Below are 12,098 nucleotides of genomic sequence, written 5' to 3' on the forward strand. Positions count from 1 at the left end.
TTCCTGCTGCTACTTGATCCACCCTACCTTTTTTCTCCACCACGCTGTCTGACAACTTGAAGTTTTGTAAAACCCAAACGGAGAACAAACTATCTGGACAACAGAAACAAATCTTCCCACTGGAGCTGGCATTCTGGGTTAGTAAGTTGTGTACACAGCCATGGTGTCTCAGCCATGTATTTCCAATCTTGAAATGAAATCCAGTCGACAGCCGTGAAGACACAGGAAGAGCAGGCACGTAAACTGCTCTGAGTGCAGACCTATGCAGGAGAGCTAGAAGACATGGTGATAATTTAAAAGATCACACACAAAAGCTTTAATTCAGTGACAGAGAGATAGCGAGATGGAATTCAGTTTTATTTTGTCCTCTCTGAAACTTCCATTTACACCATGGCCTCGCCTATCAAAGAGGAGGAGGAAGAGGAAAAACTCTGCCCGTCACCACAGAACTCAAGTACTCAGGTACTTGCTCCTTAGAGGCAGCAGGGTATTTGTTTCTCCAGTTGTTTGGCTCCAAGAGATTACACTTTCAGTACCAGTGTAATGAGGAACCACTGGCAAACTGCTGGAAATGTCTTCTGGTTTAATCAGTGTGTCATTTCATAAAGTGCTTCTGGAGTCAAAATCTTGTCAAGCTGTCAAAAGTGTCCATACTTTTGCAACACAAAGGATAAAAGAATCCCAATGGGTATGTCACTGAGTCCTTCCCAGCTGGGTCTCGTTATTGGCACTGCCACTTTAGCCACCGAGGCGCTGGCCCTCACCCCAGGCAAAGCCTCCTGGCCGCTCTTCAGGTAGTGGATTGTAATTTGGATCTTCATCTGGTGTATCAAAAATAGCCTTCCTGAAAGACAGCCAACAGATATAATTTAGTCCCAGAGTCATCTTAGGTCCTCAATACTACTCCAAGATCAAGAAGATCCCATGGGGTTTCCACCAATGGACAAGCAGTACGTCTGCCTACCAGTGAATCAGTTACCATATTTTGAAGGGATTCATAATTATTTCGCATTTACATTAACTTTTACCTCCTTTACTAATTTTTACTACAAAAGCAATACATGTAATTGTAGAGAAAACAGGAAATATATACGAGCAAAACATCCTAAATCCCCAGAGGTATTGACACTTTCAATATTCCTCCAGAACTTTTATACATGTAATTTTACAAAAGTTAGACACTACTTCTGTTTTGTAACCTTTCCCTAAATCTATCATGAATGTCTCCCCACAACCAAGGTATCACACAACATCCACTGATAGATGAATAGACAAACAAAATGGTATATACATACAATGGAATATTATTCAGTCTTAAAAAGAAAGGAAATTCTGACACATGCTACAACATGGATGAACCTTGAAGACACTGTGCTAAGTGAAATCAGCCAGTCAGAAAAGGACAAGTACTGTACGTTTCCAATTATATGAGATACCCAGAGTTGTCAAATTCATGGAGATAGAAAGTAGAATGGTGGTTGTCAAGGACTCGGGGGAAAGAAGGAATGGGGAGTTAATGTTTAATGGATACAGAGTTTCACTTTTGGAATATGAAGAGTTCTATGGATGGAAGGTGGTGATAGAAGCACAACGTGAATGTACTTAATGCGACTGAACAGTACACTCAAAATGTGTAAGATGACAAATTTTATGTATAATTTATTGTAATTAAACTTTAAAAAAGAACTAACAAGTTATTCCAAGAAAAATCACATGGAGCATAAGAAGGGATAGCAAATGTCCAAAAGACTTTTAAAATACTACTATACGGTCATTCAAAATTTCCTTAAAGAATTAACCATTAAAGAAGCATCCTCTATTTGCATTCATGTTTTTAATTGTACTTGCCCACAGCTGATGAAATTAGATTATCTGAAAACTCCTGTTTCATACTGGGGTCAGAAAAAGCATCTATATTTCAATATGAGCTCCTTTAATTCTTACAAATTAACAATAAACAGGCACTAAAAGAAAAATAAAGAGCTGAACAAGCAATTCAAAAAGGAAATCCAAATGGTTAAAAAACATGAAAATGTTTGCTCTCACAAGAATGAAAGGAAAGCATGTTAAAAACTGAGACCCCCCCCACCCCCCCCGTCTACTTCCCAAACATTAGGTAGGGCAGAACAAAGCAGGTGTCCATGCGGGGGGATGGGGGTGGGAGGGGTGGAGCTATGGTGGCCCAGAGCAGGATGGGGGTTAGGGGAGCAGCCTTGCCTAGGGAGTCAAGAGCCCAACTGGGGCATGTACACATGGAGCTGGCCTGCTGCAGGGTGTCAAGAGCCTGAGTAGGGTAAGGAGGGCACCCCCATGAGAAGGCAGCCTGACATAGGGAGTCTGAGGCAGAGCAGGGTGAGCAAGGCATCCATATGGAACAGGGGGACACAGTGATGAGAGACTGGCTACATATGGGGGTATTAATTAAATACGTAAAAACATTAATGATAACAGGAATCGGGTTTCTGTCGGCGAGAATGGGGAAATATGGAAAGGGGTGGATTGTCATAAAATAGAACACTACTCAGCAAAAAAGGGAACAAATTACTGTTACAAGAAAAACAATGTGAGTTTCAAAAACATTATGTTGAATGAAAGAGCCCTTATACAAAGGAGTATATACATACTACATGATTCCACTCATGAAGCTGCAGAACATGCAAAACTAATCTGTGGAGGGACAAAATCAGCATAGTGATTGTTTCTTGGGGGAAGCGGGCAGGGTTGACAGGAAAGGGGCTTGAGAGAACTTTCTGGGTAATGGTAATTTTCTCTTGATAGGAGTTTGGGTTACACAGGTATGTGCGTTTATGAAAACCCGTTAGTTGAAACCCTTGTGATTTGCGTATTTTGTTGTATATAAACAAAGAACTCTAGTTAGGGACTTCCCTGGTGGCACAGCGGTTAAGACTCCGCACTCCCAATGCAAGCAGCCCGGGTCTGATCCTTGGTCAGGGAACTAGATCCCACATGCATGCTGCAACTAAGAGTTCGCATGCCACAACTAAGGAGCCCGCCTGCTGCAACTAAGACCTGGTGCAACCAAATAAATAATTAATTAATTAATTAAAAAAAGAACTCTAGTTAGTGATATACATTCTAAAATATTTAGAGAATTAAGTATACTGGAATGGAAAGATGGATGGAGGGATAGATGTACAAAAAGCAAGAATAGTAAACTGTTAATTGTAGAATCTATGTGGTAGGTAAATGTGACTGTATAATTTTTTCCACTTTTCTGTAAGTTTGGAAATTTTCATAATAAAATATTGGAGGAAAAAGATAGAAAGGAAAAAAAATTGAATGAATGATGTGGAGTTGTACCAGAACTGTGAGTATCCGCATAAACCCATGTTTTAAAAATACACAGATCTGAAAACATACATGTATATACACTCATAGGCGTAAGTATATAATTCCCTTGCTCTGTTCACTGAGAGGACTTGGGAGTAATACTCCAAAAGCAATAAGCACATCTGCCGCCCAGACCGTGGCTTCTAAATACCATTCTCTACTAAAAAGGAACTAGGGCTCCTTAAAGAAATAGCTGATTCTGCAACTGGGTCAAGAAGAGCACAAGATGAGCCTGGGATATCATGCTAGGCCAGAAAGCAATAAATTGGTTTAAAAAAAAAAAAGATGCGAGCATGTTGAAAAGTACTTCAAAACCAGTTTAAGGAGGTTCCCCTTGGCCAAATCTGGGACAATATAAGCATCCAAATAAACAACAATAATAAGGGATTATAATCCATGAATAAAACATGAAACCATGGATTCTTGCAGATATAAATGAATTGAAATTTGATAAGAAAAAGGATGTTTACGTAGTCTCAAAGTACCTCCCCACAAAACACTTAATTACAAAGGGGAAAAAAAGTAACTTTGGCAGTGGAGAAGCCCTGCAGATACCTTAATCAAGTAATCAAAGTGATTAACACCACTTTGGCAAATTCAACCAATTGAAATCCTGTGCCAATAGGCTGCAATCCGAAAAATGCAGTATCACTTCTCTGATATTCCTGCCACAGATGCAAAACCTGAACCTAAATGTGAGGGAACATCAGACAAACCCAAGTTGAGAGACATTCTACAAAATGGGGTTATAATCTTCAAAAACATCAATGTCACAAAAGACAAGGTAAAGCTGAGGAGCTGCTCCACACCGAAGGAGACTAAAGAGACATGGTAACGAAGCGAAACACCTGAATCTGAACTGCATTCTTCTGCTATAAAGCATATTCTGAGGACAACTGCCAAAAGTGGAATTGGGTCTGAGAATTAATGTTTACTTCCAGATTTTGACTATGTAAAAGACTGTCCTTGTTTACAGAAAGTGCACGTTAAAGGGGGTCATGGGGCTCTCCCACATTCGATAAAGATGTGGGGAAATGGACACTTTTACGTTGCTGGTGGAAATGTAAGCCTGAGTATCCATTCTGCATCGCGGTTTGGCAATAAACTGAACAGCTATTCTACTTGTAGGAATTTATCCTTTGAAAATAATCATGGATGTGTGCAAAGGATGTGCTGCTACACATGCTATATGGATGTGTAGCTACAGGAATGTTCACCACTCCAGTCACGGAAGGAACAGCAAGAAGGATGTCAGTGTCCATCGATAAGAGACTCGTAAATCGTGCTCCATTCATATCGGGGGTATCATGCAGCTGTTACAATTCTGTCAGACATTTATGATGGAAAAATGACTATGATATATTACATTAGAAAGAAGCTTATGAAGTAGTATTTTTTAAAGAGTACACAGATGGTAAAAGGCTCGTGAATACATATCAAAAAGTTAACAGTGGTAGCCACTGTTATATCTAAATGGTGGGATTATGGAGGATTTTACTTTCTTGATTTTGCTTCTTCTACAATCAACATTTAATAATAAAAACTCACGTTTTATTCCTCAAGTGAACCCTTTTTAATGCAGTACATCCCAAGGACACAAACTTCTGGCATAGAAGGAGGTTCTATAAATCAAAGCTCTACCCTCGGGACACTGAGATGTGAAAAGCAGAAGGGACTGGCTTAAAATCCCATGGCTGGCTGGCAGAACAAACAGCCTGTACCTGGTTTCCAGCCCGCAGCTAACTCCACTCTACTCACTGCTTCTCTCTGCCGCCTGTTTGGGAGACCAGACACGCCACCTTTAGAACCTCCCTCTGCTCAGCTTTGCCCAGTTCGCTAATTCACCTCTCTAAACTCAGACAGCATCCTTCATGAAACCAGCAGGCTCCACCCTGGGACAGGAGGTGCTGGCGGTCAGCTGGGACAGCAGTTACCACATCACCCTCAGACACCTTGAGCCTCCTGCCACAACTCTGGCATGGTCTGTTCTCACCCAATCCAACTGCTCCTCAACGGCAGCCAGATTGCTCAATCTCCAAATATTTACTGGCCTGAACGATGTGTGCTAGGAGCCCGGGTTTATCTGCAAGGAACATGTAACCTGGTGTTAAATACTCACAGAATAGATGGTGTTTTCAAAATTCTTATTCCACCAGGTTGATTGGGAAATACATCTTCCAAGAAAAAATATATGTGTCCAACTGCAATACCTAGAGTCAACCAGAAATAAAGGATGAGGGAGAGGATTAGAAATTTGACGGCAGGAGGCTCTACCAACAAAAATTTCTTCTCTTTAGGAAGAAATGCCAATATACTTATTAACATCTTGAAAACTAATATTGTAGTCTTTGAGCATATAACTATCAGATAATCCTATAATAGCTGTATATGAAGGCCAGGCAGAATTAACATGAAAAATGGTGACAAAATAAGTTTGCAAGTAAAATAATAGAAAAAGTAGTGCTAAGAATCTTACCCAAGAGGTCCACAATGATTGAGTTCCCCAACAACAAGGAAAAGCCCATGAGCACCCAGGGTAGAAAGGGGGCCTGGAAATTGAGAAGGCCGAAGAAATTCATGCGGACATACGGGTTCCTTCGGCTCCACACGTAGACAAGCATTATTGTAAAGGCCTGGCCCAAGAAAACTAAGCTCACAAACAAACCAAAAAGCTAGCAGTTGGCATTAAGGAAAACAGCAACATTAAGTATAATAGGGAAGACTGGGCAAGAGAACTAAGGATTGTGTTCTAACACAAATTTGAATTAGGAAAGGCGAGCAGTAGTTAAATCTTTAGGAACAAAAAAAAAGCCTGAAAATAATTACCCAGAGCCATCAGGCAAAAACCTGCTTAGGCGACATCATCTGAAGTGTTGCTAATTCAAATTAATATTCTGCTTTCATGAAGTTCTTGCCTCTTTGGAGTATGTGTTAATTCCTTGGTCAGTAATCACCATGAGGACCTTTACAAACGTGAATCAAGCCAGCTGGAGCAAAACCATCTTGTCAGACAGGGCTACATTCAAGTCTGGTACTCAGTTGACAATTCTTTTTTCCAAAAAGTAATTTATTTAACTAATAAGAAACTACTGTATAGCACAGGGAACTCTACTCAATGCTCTGTGGTGACCTAAAAAATGGGAAGGAAATCCAAAAAAGAGGGGCTATATGTATACGTATAGCTGATTCACTTTGCTGTACAACAGAAACTAACGAATATTGTAAAGCAACTATACTCCAATAAAAATTTTAAAAAAAGTTTTGATGTTGACCAAATAACCGTCTTACCAACTTAGCTTAAAAGTAAAGTACACCCATCAACAAGAATACATCTAAGATACTTAATAGTAACCCACCTGGGTTAACAGTTCCTCTGACTTGCTCACAGTAGAAAAGCATCCTGTCCAACCTCTAGGCTTAGAAAAGCTGCCACATAAAGTACGCTGTAAAATAAATAGGAGCCTGAAGCTAATATCTGGGGGGTCTACTTTTATCTGTTCATTCCGAGTATCTAGTGAATTTTGGGAGACAGAGGAAAAGCTTTAGGAAGAGAGAGGGAGTTCTTTAGTATTTTCCTGTATTTGTTCTATTTGTTGAAGGATACAGTCATTAAGAATCCACCAAAAAGGAACATAAATACAAAGTCTGCTGTCCGACCTCGGAAAGAGCCTTCTTCTAGCATTCGACAGTAACGATATCTTAAGTTCCAAGTTAAGAAAATGTTAAGCACACATATGAAGAAAATAATTTTTTTTTTTTTTTTTTTGCGCAGTCCGCGGGCCTCTCACTGTTGTGGCCTCTCCTGTTGCGGAGCACAGGCTCCAGACGCGCAGGCTCAGCGGCCATAGCTCACGGGCCCAGCCGCTCTGCGGCATGTGGGATCTTCCCGGACCGGGGCACGAACCGGTGTCCCCTGCATTGGCAGGCGGACTCTCAACCACTGTGCCACCAGGGAAGCCCAAGAAAGTAAAATTTAATGTATCACTTAAGTACACTTGGACTTCACTTTATGTGTAAGAAGTCAGCCTTTGTTTCTATAAGAATATTTATGAGTGGTAATATGGTTGCTTCTCTTTTACCAGGCATTTTAGGCAAGGTGAAGAGAAGACTGGCTCCATGTTTTACAAAAACTGTTCCTGACTGGGGAACTAAGCCAGACACCACATAAACATGCTTCCTGTCACCTACTACACCTTTTCAAATTTGTACTGTCTTTCCCATGTTCAGCCACACCATAATCTACACCATCCTTGCTTTTTCACAACCTAATTTGGAGGAAATCCCCATCAAGAAGCTTCATGTAAAAATCTGCTTTTTCAGGCCAGGGAGTTAAGCATTGCTATACCTCAGTCAATAAGGAGGCATTACAATGAAAAAATTTAATTATTAGAAACTTACCAGAATGATACACCATACAGAAGACACAGGAATCTATCCTAGGGCAGGAATCCTGTCACCCCTAAAAGGCCCTTTGTCTACGCAGATGAGCTGAGCTGTAACTCCCCTCTTAATCCAGAGGGTCGGGGCGCAGGAGAAATGCCCTGCTCAATGGCCCCAATTACCATCGGATCAGAGCACACCTCTTCCTCTCTTTTTTTTTTTTTTTTTTCCTTGCGTTATGCGGGCCTCTCACTGTTGTGGCCTCTCCCATTTGCGGAGCACAGGCTCCGGACGCGCAGGCTCAGTGGCCATGGCTCACGGGCCCAGCCGCTCCGCGGCATGTGGGATCTTCCCGAAACGGGGCACGAACCCGCGTCTCCTGCATCGGCAGGCGGACTCTCAAGCACTGCGCCACCAGGGAAGCCCTCTTCCTCTCTTTTAACAAACTGGAACATGGCGAGCCCAGGAGACATGGCACTGTCTTTCCAACCAGTGGAACCAGCAACGAAGATCCAAGGAGATCTCAAGTTCTCCATCCCCCATGAACCCACTTCCAGGTTGCATTTTATCACTTGGGGCCCGCCAGTGTTACTTTGTAAGTACGCCTCAATTAAATCACTTCTGCTCTCCCTTGATCAGATTTGTAAGTGTCTTATGGGTAGAAATGTAAACATTTTACGGTTAAATACCTCCCATTTGAATAAACAGTGACACTATAAACACCCTCAAAACATTACTAACTGAACCAACTATTCTGTGTATCACTGATCCAGTAGCCAGAAGTTACAGCTAAGACGGTAACAAAAATAACAGGATTAATAGTTTCAAACTTAATACTGTATTTCCTAAGTAAACCTAAAGTTTTTATGCTAACCCCACTTAGTAAAGGATACAGAAAAATCATGTTAAATAAAAAATTGAATCCAACTGGCCCAAAAAATAGGAAATTGGTGATTAGCCGCCATATCTGTTAAAAGAAAAAAATCAAGAGAAAGATAGATTAAGTAAAATATACCAGGAAACATTTTTATATTAAGACGAAGGAAATATCCTATGACTACAAGGGTTGGAAGGCCATCAATAGGTGATACTATGCCTGAACTCAAAAGTGAGGCACACAATCTGACACTGAATTTTTGTGCTGCTTCAGTGAAAGATATCACTTGCCCCAGTAAATTTCTAAGGATAGTAGGACAGAAAACTTGAAATTGTGATCTTTTTTTTTTTAAACCCATACCATATGGTCAGGCAAATTATGGGAAAAGTTTGATGGAAAGACTAGGTTAATTTGCAGAATAGGAAACAGTGCTTTCATATATGTAGTATCACAATCTAATGAATAGTCTCAAGATATGAAAGGAAAATTGCTGGATCTAATATCAATTGCTAAGAAATGTTTCTATATTAGTCGTCAGAAACATCCAGAGTGAAGAGTAATTCTAAAGCAAATACTCAAGTTCTAGTCTGAACAAAGAGCCAACTCCCTATAAGTAAAGACCTAATACTTTAACAATTAGAGTCTAATTGGTAGATACACAGACACTCATTTTCAAACCCTGATATACTCTTACCCACCCAAACCATCCACACCTGCAATAAAAACAACTACTCACAATGATAGAACACTTAACATTTAAAGTGTTTTAAAATAGTCTGTTCTCTCATGTGATCTTAATTATCCTGTGAGATGAGCAGGTTGGCACTACCATCCCCATTTCACATATGAGGAAAGGAAGAGACCTGGATGATTTTAAAATGGCCTGCCCAAGGACACACAGCTTGTATAGGGAGACTGAACTCAAACTCAGAAATCCTAATTCCAACTGCAGATACTGGTGTTAAGAGTTTAACCTCAGGGGCTTCCTTGGTGGTCCAGTGGTTAAGACTCCACGCTTCTACTGTAGAGGACGCGGGTTTGATTCCCTAGTTGGGGAACTAAGATGCCGCATGCCACACAGGTGGCCAAAAAAACCCCCCAAAAACCAAAAAAACAAGAGTTTAACCCCAGGCAAAATCAAGTCTTGTTTGTTTGGATGGAGCTACAGCTCCCAGCGAACGCCATTTGAGTAGAGGAGGAAGAATGCAGTTATAGGGGTCCACAGGTCTGCTTTATGCATCATTTAATTCTTAAGAATTGGTAACTATTTTTTTTTGCGCTACGCGGGCCTCTCACTGTTGTGGCCTCTCCTGTCGCGGAGCACAGGCTCCGGACACGCAGGCTCAGAGGCCATGGCTCACGGGCCCAGCCGCTCCGCGGCATGTGGGATCTTCCCGGACTGGGGCACGAACCCGTGGCCCCTGCATTGGCAGGCGGACTCTTAACCACTGCGCCACCAGGGAAGCCCCAAGAATTGGTAACTATTAAAGCTGAAACAATTCAGGATTGTTTACTACATACTAACTGCATCCAGGATTTTAGAGTCCTCAACCTAGTGAGGAGACAAGCATATAAATAAGTGCAAGTATGAGATGAGAGATATAAAAAAAGTATTTACAGATACCCTAAGGACACAAGGGAGGATGAATCTGAGAAGGCTACACAAAAGCTGCACCTTGAAAGACGAGCTGGAGTTCAGTGGGTATACAGTGAATGAAACACATTTGGGACAGAGGCAACAGCAGGTGTAGAGACAGAATTACTGGTTTGGGGGTCTCTCTCTTACTCCAACTATAGCCTATATGATCATTCTGGAACAGGAAAACACATCTCTCTTTTAGCACTCAAATTACTGGAAAGGACCATCTCTCACTGTAAGCTAATACACTGCCATGTCATCTTCGATGTCAGTCTTCTGGAGTTCTGTTAGGATGATGTGATCCCTGGAAGATGGATCAGAACACTAACTGAACTGAGTTTCTGAACAGGACCATAGCAGTAACACCAAGGTGGCAGGTGTGGTACATGGTGGTGAATGCACAAAATAAGGGCATCCTGTGAGACGCTCCCTGGACAGCCAGCTGATCAGTCTCCTCTCAATCTATAACATTAACTTTGAACCAGTGATTCCTAAATACAGGAACTGGACACATCAAATCAAAACCATGCAGGGAACTTTAAAAATAAAATAGATTCTTAATTCCTACCCTTGGTGATTCTGATTTGGTATGTGATGAGGAGCTTGAGAATCTCTTAAAAGTTCCAGGCTGCAAGAATCACTGCTTTGTACCCCTCCCCCCACCTCCATAGCCTTATAATCAAGTATTTCCACTGAATTCTTTGAGACAGTAAATGACAGGATTAGCTACTAAAATGTAAGAAAAACAAGTTTAAAAACTGAGGCATTAATGGCGGTTGTGATGGACCACTTACTTGAAAGTGTTTAAAGATTAATTCGGGATTGAAGTACAACTGAAAAGGTGTGATCAATTCCAACTGCTGAAATAGAAAAAGAATTTCTTCAAGCAAGTCAATCAAGAAACAAAATATCATCACTTACAACAAAAGATTAATAGGGCCAGCAATTTCCCACTCTCAGTCACTTAGGCTGAATCATTTAAGGCTTTCTTCTTAGGCTGGAGGAAAAGGTTGGTAAAGAATTCTGTAGAATTGATGCAATTCTTTGTATTCCCCAATACCTAACACAAAATAAAAGTCTGTTTGATGTTTCAATAGTTGAGGGTAATGTGACGGTATGGAAGGCAGGTGGTGATATCTTAGATACAGGGCAAGTAAGAGCAGCTGCTACGAATCTGTCCAACACATGGGCACCACCTGAAATAACTGTGTGAAGCAACAGAATTCACTCAAAAGAACCAAGACTCAATACCCTGCCACCGTGAGGGCTGGGTGCTTCCAGCCAACCTCTATTACAGACTCCGTATTTCAAGACTTTCCCGCTCGACCACTTCCAGCTTTCTATCCTCAATATCTACGTTCCTCCTTCCGCTAGTCACCACATTATCATTTGGCCACCGCAGGAGCTCTCAGACACGTTTCCTGGGTGGGCGGCTCCCACCCAAGCCCTGACTTGGTACAGATCCTGCCTTTATTTCTCAGAAACTGACCCGCAGTCCTGATCCCCCAGCCCTCTTGGAGCAGCACTCCCTTCTAGGGTCACCGGGTAAGCACTCACGGGGCCACTCCGAACCCCAAAGTGAACCCTGTACGCCTCCACCCACCCTTGAGACCAACCCCTCTGAGCTTCCCGGAGGCCCAAACCCCAGTTTCCCGAGGACCCGGTTATATCCAGCACGGCTAATGAGAAGCTGGCGCTGCAGCTGCTCACCACAGCGGCGGTGGTGAGGACGCAGGCGGTGGTGTAGGCGCGGCTGACCGGTGGGATCTGCAGGTACTCCAACCGGAGGCTCTGGTACGCCATCTTCCCCGCCGGCGGGCCCCCCCCCCACCTCCCCCTTCGCCAGTCTGT

General features: G+C 42.1%; 1 protein-coding gene across 1 annotated transcript; it reads right to left on the bottom strand.

Annotated features, from left to right (window-relative positions):
• Window positions 1-328: 328 nt before the first annotated feature.
• Window positions 329-12,069, bottom strand: DERL2 (derlin 2). The gene is made up of 7 exons (XM_007451587.1): window positions 11,958-12,069; window positions 11,042-11,107; window positions 8,625-8,698; window positions 6,956-7,049; window positions 5,828-6,023; window positions 5,471-5,561; window positions 329-844 (listed from the first exon to the last, which is right to left on the bottom strand). The coding sequence occupies exons 1-7, from the start codon at window positions 12,048-12,050 to the stop codon at window positions 739-741; spliced, it is 720 nt and encodes a 239-aa protein (XP_007451649.1). The 5' UTR covers window positions 12,051-12,069; the 3' UTR covers window positions 329-738.
• Window positions 12,070-12,098: the final 29 nt, after the last annotated feature.

The sequence above is a fragment of the Lipotes vexillifer genome, unplaced genomic scaffold (genome assembly GCF_000442215.2).
Source record: "Lipotes vexillifer unplaced genomic scaffold, Lipotes_vexillifer_v1.1 scaffold126, whole genome shotgun sequence".
Classification (NCBI taxonomy): Eukaryota; Metazoa; Chordata; class Mammalia; order Artiodactyla; family Lipotidae; genus Lipotes; species Lipotes vexillifer.